The 17,358-nt window shown below is 59.7% G+C and overlaps 1 protein-coding gene across 4 annotated transcripts; it reads left to right on the top strand.

Annotated features, from left to right (window-relative positions):
• Positions 1 to 204: 204 nt before the first annotated feature.
• Positions 205 to 15,351, top strand: LOC119109268 (kinesin light chain). 4 transcript variants are annotated; one of them, XM_037232879.1, is made up of 11 exons: positions 205 to 235; positions 1,890 to 2,101; positions 2,951 to 3,064; positions 5,069 to 5,156; positions 5,528 to 5,698; positions 7,218 to 7,422; positions 7,819 to 7,961; positions 8,481 to 8,564; positions 9,825 to 9,845; positions 14,328 to 14,370; positions 14,733 to 15,351. In XM_037232879.1, the coding sequence occupies exons 2-10, from the start codon at positions 1,902 to 1,904 to the stop codon at positions 14,358 to 14,360; spliced, it is 1,059 nt and encodes a 352-aa protein (XP_037088774.1). In that variant the 5' UTR covers positions 205 to 235; positions 1,890 to 1,901; the 3' UTR covers positions 14,361 to 14,370; positions 14,733 to 15,351. The 4 variants fall into 4 exon arrangements, with proteins under 4 accessions (XP_037088774.1, XP_037088761.1, XP_037088782.1 ...); XM_037232866.1 differs by lacking the exon at positions 9,825 to 9,845 and adding an exon at positions 10,148 to 10,297; XM_037232887.1 differs by lacking the exon at positions 9,825 to 9,845.
• Positions 15,352 to 17,358: the final 2,007 nt, after the last annotated feature.

Raw genomic sequence — 17,358 nt, forward strand, 5'->3', positions numbered from 1 at the left:
CCTCCTCTTGGCTCGTCCGCGCTGGCCCCTCCCTCTCCGTGTGTGTGTGTGTGTGTGTGTGTGTGACGTCACGCTGTCGCGTCGCAGGAGAACGCCTGGCTGCGGGACGAGCTGGCCAACACCCAGCAGAAGCTGCAGGCTTCCGAGCAGCAGGTGGCCCAGCTAGAGGAGGACAAGAAGCAGCTGGAGTTCTTCAAACTCCATCAAGAAGTATGACCAGGACAGCCAGGTACAGGTCAGCAACATGGGGCCTAGCTCGGGTAGGGGTGGTGCAGGCCTCCATCCGCCGCTAGACTGTGCCCGTCAGCCGCCTGTCTGACAGACGGACGGAGACTGGAATACCCGTCGGCCGCCTGTCGGACAGACGGACGGAGACTGGATACCCGTCGGCCGCCTGTCGGACAGACGGACGGAGACTGGATACCCGTCGGCCGCCTGTCTGACAGACGGACGGAGACTGGATACCCGTCGGCCGCCTGTCGGACAGACGGACGGAGACTGGATACCCGTCGGCCGCCTGTCGGACAGACGGACGGAGACTGGATACCCGTCGGCCGCCTGTCGACAGACGGACGGAGGCTGGATACCCGTCGGCCGCCTGTCGGACAGACGGACGGAGGCTGGATACCCGTCGGCCGCCTGTCTGACAGACGGACGGAGACTGGATACCCGTCGGCCGCTGTCGGACAGACGACGGAGACTGGATACCCGTCGGCCGTCTGTCTGACAGATAGACGAGACTGGATACCCGTCGGCCCTGTCGGACAGACGGACCGACACTGGATACCGTCGGCCGCCTGTCGACGACGACGGAGACTGGATACCCGTCGGCCGCCTGTCTGACAGACGGACAGAGACTGGATGCCCGTCGGCCGTCTGTCGGACAGACAGACGGAGACTGGATACCCGTCGGGCCGCCTTGTCTGACAGATAGACGGAGACTGGATACCCGTCGGCTGCCTGGCGGACAGACAGACCGGAGACTGGATACCCGTCGGCCGTCTGTCTGACAGATAGACGGAGACTGATACCCGTCGGCCGCCTGTCGGACAGACGGACCGACACTGGATACCTGTCAGCCGCCTGTCGGACAGACGGACGGAGACTGGATCCAGACGGACTCGGCCAGTTGTTCAAGAATCGGTCGACCAACGCCAGGCACCACGTGCATGCCAGAGGCGGCGGGTGGCATTAATGTTTAACTGGCCGCATGCTCAGGCCGCGGATGGGCCAGATCTACTATTGATTAGTGGACCCAGGCTGGCTGGCGGCTCAGTAAAAATGAATCCCCGAACGCTTTAAATGATGGCTCGTTCCGACTGGAGTGGATATTCGTTTTGGAGCCGTGGCTCGCGCGTTGGTTACGTTCCAAATGCTAAGCGAGGCAGGTTGATGGGCTGGACGTGCCAGCATCCATATTTATGGTATTTAAGGGGAGTATGTTGCGCGAGGTACGATGACGCAATCAAACAATGACGTAGTTGGGAGCCTTTTTACTAAAAAAAGATTGTGTTGTCTAGAGCAGTCTTTTTCCTTTAAAAGTATATCAGTAGATACAAGGGAGCTTATCACATCTGATGCTTGCTTCAATATCTTTATATTTGGAACATGACGTTTAAGGCGGTGAAGGTCGTAAGACAAAAGAATGACTGATTCACAAGTAGTTTTCGTTGTACATCTTGACACTTTGTGAGGAAGTCATACAGAGGGTCTACTGTGATGTGGTTGTGAAACCAGACATCGCTTCTTCCATGAACTTATGACATGTGTCAGAATCGGGATGGAGCCCTCGACCCGACCAGGGGCGGCGGTGTGACGCCAGCCGGCCCCGCCCATGGGAACACGCCACGCCCACTGCAGCCGACGCCGGTGCCTGTCACCGTTCGCAGAACGCCGAGAGCATGTCGGAGTCCACCGCCGAGTCTATGGAGAAGTCGGCCAACCCGGTCGTCGACCTGTTCCCGGACGAGGGCGACGAGCGGGGCGGCATGTCGCCCACGCCGCCCTCCCAGTTCGCGCAGCAGGTCAACGCCGGCTACGAGATCCCAGCCCGGCTGCGCACGCTCCACAACCTGGTCATCCAGTACGCCTCGCAGGGCAGGTCAGTCAGCCCCGCACGCTCCTTAACCTGGTCATCCAGTACGCCCTTGGTCAGTCAGCCCCGCACGCTCCACAACCTGGTCATCCAGTACGCCTTGGTCAGTCAGCCCCGCACGCTCCACAACCTGGTCATCCAGTACGCCTTGGTCAGTCAGCCCCGCATGCTCCACAACCTGGTCATCCAGTACGCCTTGGTCAGTCAACCCCGCACGCTCCACAACCTGGTCATCCAGTACGCCTTGCAGGGCAGGTCAGTCAGCCCGCACGCTCGACAACTTGGTCATCCAGCCGGGGTCCGAAGTCTGTTAAAAAAAAATGGTTCTCCGATATTGACCTGGTTTTAGATTGGTTTTAAATTATCGTTTAAAATAACCTTTTTGCTAAATTTACCACGATGTCTTGCTTGGCCTGTGTCCTGACGCATCCGTGCTGTGCAGCTGGTTGTTTGATTCAATACGGCGCTCAGCCAGCCTTTTCATCGCTGGGAAGATTGATTCATGTACTTTTGTTGCGGGCGTATGCGTGCCAATGCAGTCATACATTCAGTGACCGTCTCAGGGCGCTGAACTTGTGCCGAGTTACGTCTATGTTCGTCATATTTGCCACATTACCATTTTCGCGATGGCCGTCTCTATGTCGGTGCCACCAGCGTGCATGGACACATGCTAAAAAGCTAAGCGTTGAACTGCTGCGGCTCGAACGCCGATGTCTGGAGAGGTTCTCCTTCGTACCGGCTGAAGTCCTGATACTGCATTTGCACTGTGACCACGGGCTGCCAGTTGCCTTCTTGTATTTCTTCTACTGTGAGGGCGAACTGGTGTGACGGTGTTTGTCCGCGTGCGTGCGGCAGGTACGAGGTGGCGGTGCCGCTGTGTAAGCAGGCGCTGGAGGACCTGGAGAAGACCAGCGGTCACGACCACCCGGACGTGGCCACCATGCTCAACATCCTGGCGCTGGTCTACAGGTGAGCTTAGGGACCGCGGCCGCGCCGGTCCGGTCGGCCGGCTGAGGGACCGCCGCCACGCCGGTCCGGTCGTCCGGCTGAGGGGACCGCCGCAGCGCAGGTCCGGTCGGGCGACTCGACCCTCAGTTTGCGGACACGCGTGTCTCGAGTACAGCAGGCTGTGAGCTGGACGCGGCGCCTATCACGTCAGGTTTTACATGCGGCATTTGAGACGTGTTCTGTTTATTGTGACAGCCCGCTGATTTCCACTGATTACTGTATTTCCACGATTGCAGCAATATTTCATTCTCCATTCGCTAAAATAGTCGCGACAAACGTGTTAACATACCCGTAAAAGCTTGGTTGTAAACCCAACTGTTGTAGTCATGTCGGTAGGTATTGCTGAAATAAGGCAAAAACTTGACATGCATCCCAACGCAATAAAGGCTTGGCTATAAGCGCTGCTTGTGCTGTCACTCGTTCAGGTCAAGCAAATATATTCGAACATAAGGAAAATATGTGTTCGGAGTATTGATGGCTGACTGTTACCATTGTGAAACCATTAAAACGTGTCGGAAAATTTTTGGTGTGCGAGATATGACAGGCGTAGCTTGCTGGTCGTTTCCACTGCCATTCAAATCTCAAGGCACCCTTGACCATGGCAAGTGACAGACTTTGCCTGTTTACCGATATTTCGCCTGCTTGTGTAGCACGTAAGGTGTGGCCATCAATGCAGCATATATACTGCGCAGCACACGTTATTTTACATTCATATGGGGATTTAAATGTCTGCATCGGTTGTCTTAATGATACAGTAGCGTCTCGGGTTGCATGTACGATTACGATAATACGAATTTAACGTTGACGAAAATAACGCAGGTCTTCAGCGTCGGCATGTAATTGTATACATTAAGTCCATATTATAGTACCACTCGATGACGAATTCGGTTAATAAAGCGCGACCGTTCTTAAATGCATCATTTGCGTAATCATGTCCTTGTGCACCGCTGCGTCAAATTCATTATTTCTCAAGGCATCGTGCCAATGCAAAATGTCTTAATAGTCGGTGCGCTATAAACCCCAGTTATGTCAAACTGGGATGTTCGTGGGTAGAGCGGCTTACGACCTGCCCAATGTGAAACTCAATCAGTGCACGACATGCAATGACATGGGGGCTTGCAGGTCGTCATGACTTGTTTTCCAGTTCAGTCTGGTCACGATTCTTACTCTGGAGTTAAGTTTTACCTATTTAAAACTTTATTGGACAAGGTTTAATTCATCCACGAGCTTGGGGTTCATTGCTTACCATGCTGACCAATCTTGATGCATGTGATCTAAGCACCATCAGCTTGCATGTACTTCTGTGTGCATCAGATATGATGTTGGCCCTGAATTTCCCACATGAAGTGAGGTTTACAAAGGAGGTCCTAACTGTTAACTTCATTTAAACCACGGTGTTGTCACAACCCACCTTTAATTGGTTAATACTTCATTGATAAAGGTGTGCTGCAGATTTGACATGCTTGCTTTCATTAGAGACATTGCATTGCGTTATGTAATGGTTTGTTCTTTTGGGTCAAAACTGGGAACTTCGAAAATGTATTGTGTTATCTTTTGAGACACCGTTTGGGCAGGGCCGGCTTTGTCTTTGGACATGCGGTGCTCAATTTTGACCCGGCGCCCCTCCGGCGGGCCCAAAACATTGCACATCTTGTGCCTGGTGCTGCCATGACGGACGCCTGGCGCCGGACGTAGCTGGCCGTTCACGCCAAGCCCCGACGATTGTCACCAGCGATGCTTGTGCCCCGGCCGAGGCCTGGGAGAAGGGGACGCTGGTCTCAGGTCGCGCACAGCCACCTGTGTTCCCGGCTGTGGCCCGCGGAGCCGTCGTTCGGTACGCAGTGTCGCCATGTACCCCCGGCCGTCGGCATGGGTCTACGGCCGCAGTTCATGTACAGCAGTGTGTATGTGTGTAGGCTGCATCGTCCTGGAGCGTCACATGGCTGGCTTCGGTGTTTTTTGCAGAGATCAAAACAAATACAAGGAGGCGGCCAACCTGCTGAACGACGCCCTGGCTATCCGCGAGAAGACGCTGGGGGAGGATCACCCCGCGGTGCGTCTGCCCTCGGGCCGTTATACGGCTCGTGCTGCTCTGCCGGCTTAACATTGCGTGTTGCCTTGAAGCGCCTCAGTGGGTGTGTCATTGATGCTTCCGTCCTCGGATGCTACGGTGATTCATAAAAACAACAAAGGTAATGAGGTGTGGTAGCAAGTAACCCGCGTGAAGGTCGGACCGGGGACGATGTGGCGCCGCCAGGAATTCTGTGGCTGCAAGTACACACAAGTCGTTTTCAGCCCACAAAGAAAAACATGACCAGCTTTGGGTATGTTGGTAGAGTTGGCGCTTGTTTAGCACGTGGCTGTGGCTGTTGTGCTGGTGGCAGTGGCAGGTGTCGCCTGACGTCATCCGCTGCCTGCCGCCAGGTGGCCGCCACGCTGAACAACCTGGCGGTGCTGTACGGCAAGCGAGGCAAGTACAAGGATGCCGAGCCGCTCTGTAAGCGGGCGCTGGAGATCCGAGAGAAGGTACTGGGACGCGACCACCCGGACGTGGCCAAGCAGCTCAACAACCTGGCACTGCTCTGCCAGAACCAGGTGAGATGTCCGGCGCTGGGCGGGCGGCGTCAGCCAAGTGTCGCGACCATCAGCAGCAGGCTCAATGCCGGCTGTCGGGGCTCCCTGCCCGGCCAGTGCCGGCAGCAGCACGCTCAGATACCGGCTGTCGGGGCTCCCTGCCTGGCCAGTGCCGGCAGCAGCAGGCTCAGATGCCGCTGTCGGGACTCCCTGCCGGCCAGTGCCGGCAGCAGCAGGCTCAGATGCCGGCTGTCGGGACTCCCTGCCCGGCCAGTGCCGGCAGCAGCACGCTCAGATGCCGGCTGTCGGGGCTCCCTGCCCGGCCAGTGCCGGCAGCAGCAGGCTCAGATGCCGGCTGTCGGGACTCCCTGCCCGGCCAGTGCCGGCAGCAGCACGCTCAGATGCCGGCTGTCGGGACTCCCTGCCCGGCCAGTGCCGGCAGCAGCAGGCTCAGATGCCGGCTGTCGGGACTCCCTGCCCGGCCAGTGCCGGCAGCAGCAGGCTCAGATGCCGGCTGTCGGGGCTCCCTGCCCGGCCAGTGCGGGCAGCAGCAGGTTCAGGTGCCGGCTGTCGGGGCTCCCTGCCCGGCCAGTGCCGGCAGCAGCAGGCTCAGATGCCGGCTGTCGGGACTCCCTGCCCGGCCAGTGCCGGCAGCAGCAGGCTCAGATGCCGGCTGTGGGGGCTCCCTGCCCGGTCAGTGCCGGTAGCAGCACGCTCAGATGCCGGCAGCAGCACGCTCAGATGCCGGCTGTGGGGGCTCTCTGAGTATGTGTCCTAGGCTATGGGTGCGGATGCGATTTCACATAGCCAATGAAATGGAATGTCACTACTTCATGATGATGGGCGTCGCCAGCTGATCAGTCAGGTGACACGGCATCTGGTTAAGACAGAAGTAATTGCTGTACTTCTTGTAGAAAAACCAGGAGAATGGAGATATAGATGCGTTGATATTTCGGCAGCATATCGAAACGAAGAGCAGAAGTTTATCTAATCGCACTTCTGCTATTCGTTTCGGTAAAGGCTTGTTGCCGAAATATCAATGCATCTATATCTCCATTCTCCTGTTTCTTTTTCTTCGAGGAATAAGGCCATTGCTACCTTCTGATCTATGTGCATAATGTTCCTCGCAAATGCACTTAACAACAAACGTAATTTTGGCGCGGCATCTGTGGGAATCGGTCGACTGGCGACGTGCTCGTCGACCACTGCATCTGTTGGTGTAAGAGTTGCCTGTACTGCCTCCCTTGTGGCTGTGTGGGTGCCAGCTCGTGTGAGGCAGATAGTGGGGGACCGGCAGTCGGGAGGGCGGCTGGCAGTCTGCGTGGGTGCTAGCTCGTGTGAGGCAGATAGTGGGGGGCCGTCTGTCGGGAGGGCGGCTGGCAGTCTGCGTGGATGCCAGCTCGTGTGAGGCAGATAGTGGGAGACCGGCAGTCGGGAGGGCGGCTGGCAGTCTACGTGGATACCAGCTCGTGTGAGGCAGACAGTGTGGGAGCGGCAGTTGACGGGCGTGTCTCTCAGCTGGCGACTGCCCTGCCCTCAGGGCAAGTACGAGGAGGTGGAGCGCTACTACCAGCGCGCGCTGGAGATATACGAGACCAAACTGGGACCGGACGACTCTAACGTGGCCAAGACCAAGAACAACCTGGCATCGGCCTACCTCAAGCAGGGCAAATACAAGGAGGCGGAGGTGCTCTACAAGGAGGTGCTGGACCGGGCGCACGTGCAGGAGTTCGGCTCTATCGGAGGTGCGTGGCCAGTGATTAGGCTGGTGGAGTGCGTGATGGCTTGTAATGTTATGTCAGTTGGCAGTGCTCCGAGTCACGTTTCGAGTGGTTGAGCGCCGTTTTTAGGAGGCAGTACCCTGCACGTGCGGCACGTGCGTATCTTTGCCTCCAACCGCGCGGCGCTTCGTCGGCCTCCCAATGCTCCAGTGCTGGGTTGTTCTGTCGCCGTCATGCTGTTAATGTCGCGAGCGATTGGAGATCACGCGGGCTCGCTACAATAATGTGTTTAATCATGTGCTTTGGAGTGCGCCTGTCCTGACCGCCTGCCTGTGCGGTGTTGCGGCCGTACGGCGCCGTCGGCGGAGCTGCCGGCGCGTGCCCCGCGGTGCCCACCTGACGGCTCGCCTCTCTCGGCAGGCGACAGCAAGCCGATTTGGCAGGTGGCTGAGGAGCGCGAGGAGAACAAGAGCAAGAACAAGGACAACGCTCCGTACGGCGAGTACGGCGGCTGGCACAAGGCGGCCAAGGTGGACTCGCCCACTGTAACCACCACCCTCAAGGTAGGTGGGCTCGCTCGCCGTAGTGTGCGAGGGCGCACCCGCCGGCCGGCTGTGTCGTGCTGGCTGGCCGGCACCACACGCACGTCTCCGGTGCGCGGTCTGGCGGCCGCGCGCAGCAGCGGAGCACACGGCTGTGCTGCGGCACTGTCGCGCCGTAGCAGCTCCGGCCCCGGGTATTCGTGACCAGACACCGGCAGGCTGTGGCGCCAATCACTGACTGCTCCGCACACGCGGTGACGGGCACTGACCATGTTCAATGTAGCTCGCTTGCCGTGTAATGAATAACTGTTGACCTGGAGTGCCGTCAAGAGACCAGCTGCCGACGGACGAGGCCGTGCCTCGTGGGGCTCCGGCCGCGCTCGCAGGCTGCGTGCTAACTCGGCCTGCGAGCGCCGCAGCTCTCGGCAGCCGGCCGGCACTGCCATGTGTATGCGGAGCCGTCGTTGCGGGCGCACGGACGGGGCGGCGGGTCACTCAGCTTTCGGGGCGTGGCGGGTGACTGGTGACGGCTGTTCGCAGAACTTGGGCGCTCTGTATCGACGCCAGGGCAAGTACGAGGCGGCTGAGACGCTGGAGGACTGCGCCATGAGGTCACGCAAGGAGGTGGGTCTCTCTCTCTCTCTCTCTCTCTCTCTCCTCTCTCTCTCTCTCTCTCTCTCTCTCTCTCTCTCTCTCTCTCTCTCTCTCTCTCTCTCTCTCTCTCTCTCTCCTCTCTCTCTCTCTCTCTCTCTCTCTCTCTCTCTCTCTCTCTCTCTCTCTCTCTCTCTCTCTCTCTCTCTCTCTCTCTCTCTCTCTCTCTCTCTCTCTCTCTCTCTCTCTCTCTCTCTCTCTCTCTCTCTCTCTCCTCTCTCTCTCTCTCTCTCTCTCTCTCTCTCTCTCTCTCTCTCTCTCTCTCTCTCTCTCTCTCTCCTCTCTCTCTCTCTCTCTCTCTCTCTCTCTCTCTCTCTCTCTCTCTCTCTCTCTCTCTCTCTCTCTCTCTCTCTCTCTATCTCTCTCTCTCTCTCTCTCTCTCTCTCTCTCTCTCTCTCTCTCTCTCGCTCTCTCGCTCTCTCGCTCTCTCGCTCTCTCGCTCTCTCGCTCTCTCGCTCTTTCCACTGCCGCCGCTCTCTCTCTGTCTTGCCGTCACGCTGTCTGGCTGGGTCTGTCTGTTTGTCTGGCCGCGTGGCTGGGGCTCCGTCTGTCTGCCGGTGGCGTCTGTCTGCTGGGCTCTCCTCCACACCGGTCCCTTCGCCGACGCCCGTGCGGCCGGAGCGCCGCTCGGCCGCGCTCGACTCCTCCGGGCCTACCCCAGGTGTGGTGTTCAGCGCACGCGCCGAGCGCCATCTGCATGTGGACCGGGAGCGGTTCAAACAGAGCGCCACGCCCGGGCGGGCCCAAAGTGGTGCTAATAAGAGGCCGAAACGAGGCTGGTTGGTGTAGTTGGTGGTTTTGGGAATGTTTGCTCGCTGCCTGGTAGCATTAACGGTGGACGTTACTCGCAGCTGGTCTGGTCGAGATGAGCAGGCGCTCTGTGGCTGAGATGATTCATGACAGGCAATTTGCTGGGATGATCGATACACAGTTTGCTGCGATATCGTCAGTTTGTTGCGTATTTGTTGTTTTGCAACACATCCTTCTCTCATGGCTTTATTTTCGGTGTAGTTCGTGTACTATAATCAATTTTACGTAGCATGAAATCAGCGCTGTCTTTCGCTAACCTACCTTAATCTGCGTGGTATTTTGCCAGTAGCATAGCCATTGGCTTCGAGAAAAGCACATCGGGAAAAAGCGCGACTCTTTCGCTCTTATAAATGCTCGGAGTAGCAGGGCATGGCCGTCCGATTGTCGAGACGACCGCCAAACTCAGACCCGTTTTTCACGCAGGACACTGAGAAAGCGATTTTGGTGAGTGTAGTCGGTAGCGGGCGGCGTGCGCGTGAACGGCGTACGGCCGCCTGCTGCGCGCCTCTCGCCGGGCGTGGCGCAGCACCGCCGTCTGTTCACTCCACCCTGCAGCGCGTGCCGCGCCACCGACGCTGTCGCCCGTCGACAGACGCCGAGCACGCTTGGCCGCTGCAGCTTTTGATGTGGCACACGGGGGTCGGGCGGTGAGCGAGGGGAATGGGCGTGCCCCGGCGGCCCCGCGGCGGGGCGGCGGCGCGCGGCGTGTGCTAGAGCCGGCGGCCAGCCTGTGCCTTGTCCGGCAGTACGGCCTCGACCTGGTGAAGCAGGGCCGCGTGCACCAGCTGCTGAGCGGCGGCGGGGCGGCCGGCGAGGCGGCCGGCGGGCGGCGCCGCTCCGGCCGACACGCCAGCCGCGAGAGCCTCGACGCCGTCCACCACGAGCCCGCCGACGAGGTGGTGACCACCGCACGCCGACCGACGCGTGCACTAGCGCGCGCGCACACACAGACACACACGCACGCGCACGCACAAACACGTACACACACGCACACGCACACGCGTGCACACGCACACGCGTGCACACGCACGCACAAACACGTGCACACACGTACACACACGTACGCACACGCACACACGCGCGCGCACACACGCGCACACACGCACACACACGCACACACGCACACAACACACACACACACACACACACACACACACACACACACACACACACACACACACACACACACACACACACACACACACACACACACACACACACACACACGCACACACACACACATACACACATGCACACATACACACACACACACACACACACACACACACCACACACACCACACACACACACACACACACACACACACACACACACACACACACACACACACACACACACACACACACACACACACACACACACACACACACACACACACACACCGCCCTCCTCGCCACCGACGCGTCACACATGGCAGTCACCGGAGGAGGCGCACCGCGCGCGCAGGTCCTCCCTCGGGGACGCGTGTGCGGGACAGAGCCGCGTAACAGCTGTCACACGCACCTACGCCACACTTGTGCGGGTCGTCGAGCGCAGCACACCACTGAACCACACCACGGCCCCGTACCGCAAACCGTTGCCATCAGCGCTGGTCTTACGACGTGGTCGGCGGACATTCGCAGCAGAGTTCGCATACCACGAATGCGGGCGTCCGATTGCTCTTGTGTCAGTCTAGAGAGCCCGGACCGGTCATGAGCTAGGCGCGTTACGTACGGCGCGGAATCTGCACCCGCCGGCGGCCGCGGCCAAGCGTGGTCCTGGGCGCTGTGTTGTAGAGCTCCGATGTGGCGGCGCGGCCGAGGCGCGCCGGTTCGAGTGCTTTCTCCGTTGAGTTGGTCACGGCGGCCGTGTTCGATGTTCGCATGCGCGGACCGGCCCCCCGTGTGGGGCGTTGTGTGGGGTGGGGTGCGGTGCGGCGGGGCAGCTCACAGCCAGCATGCCGTTCACCCGGTCGTTCTCCTCCCCCCCCCCCCCCCCCCCCCCCCCCCGTCCTCTCCCCCGCCCTTTCTCCGTCTCGCTCTGTGTAGACTCCGTCCGTCGCTGTGTCTGTCACGGGCTCTGGCTGTGTGGGCTCTCCGTCTCGGCCTCTGCCTCTATCTGGTGTCGTGTTTCGGTTGCACGCGTGCTCGCCGCTCCTTCGTATAGCATGGTGCAGCCCCGTCGGCCCGGCAGCCGCGCGCGCAGTCGCCACGTAAGTACGGCGGGGTCCGCCGGTTGCCGCCGGCGGCGACGGCGCCCGGCGCCCGGCGCCCGGCCAGCCCCTCGGCGCGGCACGGGCTCCCGGCCGACAGGCCCCGTACCGGCACGGAAGGCGGTCGCCGCTCAAGCGCCATCGAAGACGGACATTTGTTTGCCCATGCTCAGTCAGGCAGTGGACAACAGCGCCTCTTCTGCCAAGCTGGACAAAGTGATCCTATTTATGTTTTGTCCCGTTTTGTTTCTAGTTCAGTAACTTTCGTCACAATGCATTACTAAAACATTGTTTACAACGATGGTCCATTTTTTGTCCTTGTGACGACGGTCTATTTTCCTCTCCCTGTAGTCATCCACCATGGACCCCGGCGGCTTGACTAACGGCTGTTGAGCGGCGGGCCCGGTGCGGCGGCGGGCGAGCACGGGGGCGCGTGCGGTGCGGCCGGCCTGCCCTGTCTGACGTCACCACTCCTCCCACAGCCGGGCGCGGCGCCCGAGGGCGCGCGCGCCGCCGCCGCCGCCGACGACGCCCGCCAGGCGGCCGGACTAAAAACAAAGCTGTTCCACGCGCTGGGGCTGCAGTCGTGAGGCTGGCGTCGGCCGCGGACTAGCGCAGTGGCTGGACAGACAGACAGACGGCGGCGGGCGCGCCCCTCTGCTGCAGACGAGTGTACATACGTAGCGCGCGACCCGGGCGGCGGGGAGGGAGGCGGTCAGAGGGCGGCTTCCGAATCTGTGCTGTGATAGCGGCCGGGCGCGCGGACGCCCCCCGACCAGCGCGGACCGGACCGGACCGGACCCCCGCGCTGCACGGCCGCTGGCCGGCCGCCCCGGCTCGCCGGCCGGCCGGCGTGGCCGTATTTATGTATCTGGCGTGACGGTACGGCTGCTGTAGTATTTTTTACGTTGTGCTGCTCGGCGCACCGCGTGTGGCGGCTACTGCTGACCGCAGCGACGATCATCGGCGCCGACCTGGCCACCACCCGCCCGCCCGTACTTAGTGCGAGTTTGGTTTTGTTTGTCGGCGCAGACGGTGGACACCTTATTTATGTATGGCTGCGCAAGCCCGGCCCACTGTTCATTGCCAATAAAAAGCTCTATGATTATTTTCGTCCTTTTGTTCAGTTGTAGCGAACGCGTGCGGTGTTGTGTTCGGCGACCTCCGCGCGTGGCTGTGCTCTTGGTGCGGGCGGCGCCGTCCTGCTGCTGTTTGGGTGCGGACCCGCATGCTTGTGCCCGCCGACCAGCGTCCGCCGCCAGCTGCGGCCCGCTCTCTTACATTCTATCTCTCTCTGTCTCTCCCTCGCCTTCCCGTCCGCAGCATGCTTCGGCCGCCGCCGCCGCTGACCGCCGTGACCTCGCTGGGAGGCCGTTGGGAGCGACCCCCCCGCGACGAAGCCTCTTCCTACAACCGGCTGGGGGCCCTGCTGGCGGGAGGATCCCCTCCGCGACGAAACCTCACCCTGGAACCAGCCGACAGAAGGGCTTCCTCCCCGGTGAAGCCCAGTCTGCGACCGACTGCGAACTGTGGCAGTGGGAGGGGCCCCTTCACAGCCCCGTCCCCGGGTACCTCCCCCCCCCCCTCCCCCTAGGCGCCGGTTGACAGGGAACTTTTGGCCGGGGTTCTTGGGACGTCGAAGTCGAATGTGACCGTTTGACGTGCGATCTTCCGCCATCCAGGCGAGAGACGTCGGCGTGGCTGGGGTCAAATATGGTCGAAAGTCAGCTTGAAGGCGCAACAAGACACTCACGTTTAGTGCGTCGGATAAAGTATGGCTACAGAACTCCCCGAGGGCTGTGCTTTGTGTGTTGAATGCTGAAGTTTTCCTTTTGTCAAAGCTTTACCCCAGGGGGGCAGAATGACCCCGGCTGTCGATGCGTCCTAAATCCCCAGTCATCAGTATCGGAGCTTTACCCTTAATGGAAAGCTTTATGCTTCTTTCAAGTACCTACGGCCGCGTCGCCAGTTGTGAATGGAACTGGAGCTGACGCTGGCGGGCGTGAATTGCTGGGGCGGTCGGGGGGAACTGGGCTGCGGTGGGCCGGGCTGGTCTGGCTGGGGTGCAAACACTCCCCGACGCTGCTGGCCGACCGCCGTGTGACCCATCCTTCGCCTGATCATCGATCTCGGGACAAACGGAACCGGCCGGTGCCGTGACGACCAGCGCCCCGCCGGCGCCGCGCCGCTGCATGCCGCATTTGTCGCCAGTCGCTGCTGCCAACTAACGCGGCGAAACGGCCCGTTTTCGCCCCACTTCTAGCCAGGCCGCATCCGCCGATCAGGCTCGCTGACAAAACTGCGCGCCTCCATCCGCCGCTCCTCGGCCAAACTCGTCGACCGGATCAAGGGTCGGGCCGACGAGAGCAGGTGAGCCGCCCAGGAGGTCGGGTCAGGCCAGGTCAGGTCAGACGGGCGGCGCCGCTGCGGGCGCTCGGGCCGGGTAAGTGGCCTGCCGGGTGTCGATCGGCGGCGCCGTTGCGGCGCTCGGGGCCGGGTAAGTGGCCTGCCGGCCGCCGATCGGCGGCGCCGGCAGTTTTAGTGGCTTGGCTTGATTCACCGCATGCCTCACATTCTCCGCCCTGAGTCGGCGCCACGGTTTGGCTCCTTTCCGTCGGGTTAGTGCGGGTGCCGCTGAGCTGTGCGCCGTGCCTCACCGCCGAGCCGGACCACGGACCACTGACCGCTGACACTGTGCTCCTGTCTGGTTTCAGCATGAAAAGGGCAAAGTCAATGTCCGTTCTTAGTAACGCGGAGGTGAGTGACCTGGTTTGTCATCCAGTGGTACGTATTGCGTTGTTTGACACAGACTTGCGTGCTCTTTGTGCTCTAGGTTTGCTAAAATCTGTGTGTTGTTATAGTTTGAAGACGCTACGTTGTGTCAATATAGCGGAAAGGTATCACCTGGCGTGCAACGCATCGCTATCGCTAACGTCTCAGATACAACTGTCCTCATCACCGCTGAACGGGTTAGTCGTGCATTGGCGTTTTATGGCGCGCTGACTGCAATGATCATTTCTGAACGGCTCGGCAAAGGATTCGGATCATATCACACGAGCCGTTGTGACGATCTACTTGCAGGTACATGCGGGGCTTGCTGATACTGCTCCTGTTTTCAGACTAGCGAGCCGCGCCCCCCTTCTTGTGGCTTCGCTCGGACCACCAGCACTGAGCACATCAGAACCACCACGTCGTAAGCTTCGCTGGCCGGCCGCCAGGGTGCCGGCGCCCAGCGGCGGGCGTGCTCTGGCCGTCACAGAGAGACGCTGTCGCTGCGCCGTTGGCCGCCGCCGCCGACACCCCCGCACGCGCGACTGCCTGCGCTAGCGGCGCGTGCTTCGATTCTGAACTGTGATGTCTGCTCGGCGTGCGGGATGGCGTGGCGGTTTGGTCGGTCGTTTTGGGCTGCCGTTCGGCGCGCCGGCTTGGCGGCGGGCGACCACGACCCGGTGCCTCCTGTTTATCTCGCGTGGCGGCCGGTCGCGCTGTTGTTTTCTTGGTTTGCGAATGGCCGGGAGGGCGTGCGGTGAGCGGGGACGCGTGCCGGTCAGCGCCAACATTCCTCGTTTCCCTGGTTTGGTCGGGTCGGTGCCCGCCCGGCGCGGCTGCCCGCGCCGGGCGGGCATGTCAGCTTTAACCTGGCGTAGTGATATAGCGGGCGTCGGCCAGCCTGCCGCGGCTCCTGGTTTGGGCGGGGCTCGTCCGGCGCCGCCGACCGCCGCCGCCGGCACTGTTCGCCTCCGCCGCGGAGCCGGACGTGTGACGTCACGGGGTGGGGGGTGGTGACGTCAGCCGGGCTCCGCCGCCGTTCCATGTGCTTTTTATGGTGATTATTCTCAAAATAAATGGTTACCAAAGACAGTGGCGTGGTGTTAGTGGCTGGTTGGATGGCATTGCAACTCAGTGGGTGGAATTCTGTCATTACGCAGCTTACAGTTGAGATTGCCTCGGAGATGAGAACTGTTGATGTTTTGGGGTGGTATATGGCAACGAATTGGTAGCATATAAACGTGGAAGTTCCTGGGATGGCTCTACCTACAATCGGCTATGCTTAGATGAGTTTGTAAGGGGATTTTGCGCTTGTAGGGCATTGGTCTATCAATGTCAATTACCTGAACACTTATTATCTGAGAGCTATTCAAGGCTGTTGATCAAACTTGGAGTTTCACCCAGCACAATGCGACCCAGAGACATCACGTGAGAGCGGACAAAAGGCAAATGCCCTTGGTGTTAGAAGGGTGTTGAACTGTCGGAATCAAGGGCGTTTTGCGTGTACATCGTGAAAGAAAAAAATACAGAGCCCAGGCGTTGCAGCCCCCATGGGCCACGCGGCGTCAACCTTGCAGCTAGCGCCCGGCGGCAGTCAACGGGCGGGTCAAACTACCGCGTATCGGAAGATGGTACTGATGCTTTATGAAATCAACTGGTATTTCTGTCGAAGGGATCCCGGGCCTTAGGTTTCACCTGTGCGATTGTCAGATTGATCATCGGGACGGATTAGCGCGTACAGCACCACGAACTCGGGCGCGATGGCGTACTTAATGTTGCTCGTGTTGCAACTGATAATTCCGTTCAGTGAATCAACTTCTGAATCGCACGTGCAAAATTTTGCGGCCAGAAGGTGGAGGACATTCCAGTTCAGCCGGGATCCCTGGCGGCTGCAGTTCTGGCGGCGTGGGACGGTAGCGCTCTGGGCGATACGGAGGGCCCCCAGAGAGATATATCACGCACTGGTCCCTCCCTGATGCGGCACGCTCTCTGACGGAGACAGTTGGTGCGGGGTCGACGCATGGGCTCTCACTGATGCAAAATAATTATTTACCACGCGCAGGGAGTCCAACAATTGCTACGGAGACACCAATCGGACTTTCGGTCCTTGGTTGAAACGGTGCGTAGGACCTTTCGCTCGATATTGGGGCCTCTGACCAACACAGGGCATTTCAGCTGTCTAATTGTATATGGAAACCAATGCATCATCATATCTATATCTCCTTTCATTGCTAACAGGGCCGTGACCAGCGCAAGATGTTCTCTTAATATGTGGGTTCCTGTCCCTGTTCCTGTTCAGCAAACGTGTCCTTGGCCGACCTGCGGCTCGTTGCCGACACGGGGTACCTTGTTAGGCACTGTAAGCCCTGACCAGCGCAGGAATCCCTTCACTGTTTCAGGAGCCTTGATCGATGTAAGAGGCCTTCTGATTGGCATCTGCAGGCCAACGCTTTGCCCTGCTTGGGCAAAGCGCCCTAGGGCTCACAGCGGCACCGAACCGACCTTTATATGGACGCTCTCACTCTCCCAGGGGCCTTTCAATCGGTCCCGGAGATTCTCCGGCACATTTAACGATTCGGCTTTCTGACTGGGTCTGTTCATATGACCTACGGCCTGCCCTCAGGGCCCTTCAATCGGGTCATTGACCGTCAGCCTCAAGAGGTTATGGGCGGGCAGTCCTAAAGGTAGGGATCAGGGCAGGCAGCCTCAGAGGTAGAGATCAAGGCAGGCAGCCCCAAAGGCAGGGATGGGGGAGGTAGTCCCAGAGGCAGGGATCAGGAGAGGCAGTCCGGGAGGCAGGAAGCAGCCATCCCATGTCTTCAAATCTGCACAGCGGATCATGACAGGATATGTCGGGAATTTAGATAGCGTAGTTTTTCGGCACTAACATTACCACAGCGTTATACCATAGCGAGAAATGCGCATGTCACTTGGCCAGATCGGATGCAATCAGTTGGCGTAGTTTTGGATGTAGTG

Source organism: Pollicipes pollicipes, unplaced genomic scaffold (assembly GCF_011947565.3).
Source record: "Pollicipes pollicipes isolate AB1234 unplaced genomic scaffold, Ppol_2.1 Scaffold_2555;HRSCAF=2994_pilon_pilon_pilon, whole genome shotgun sequence".
NCBI classification, from domain to species: Eukaryota; Metazoa; Arthropoda; class Thecostraca; order Pollicipedomorpha; family Pollicipedidae; genus Pollicipes; species Pollicipes pollicipes.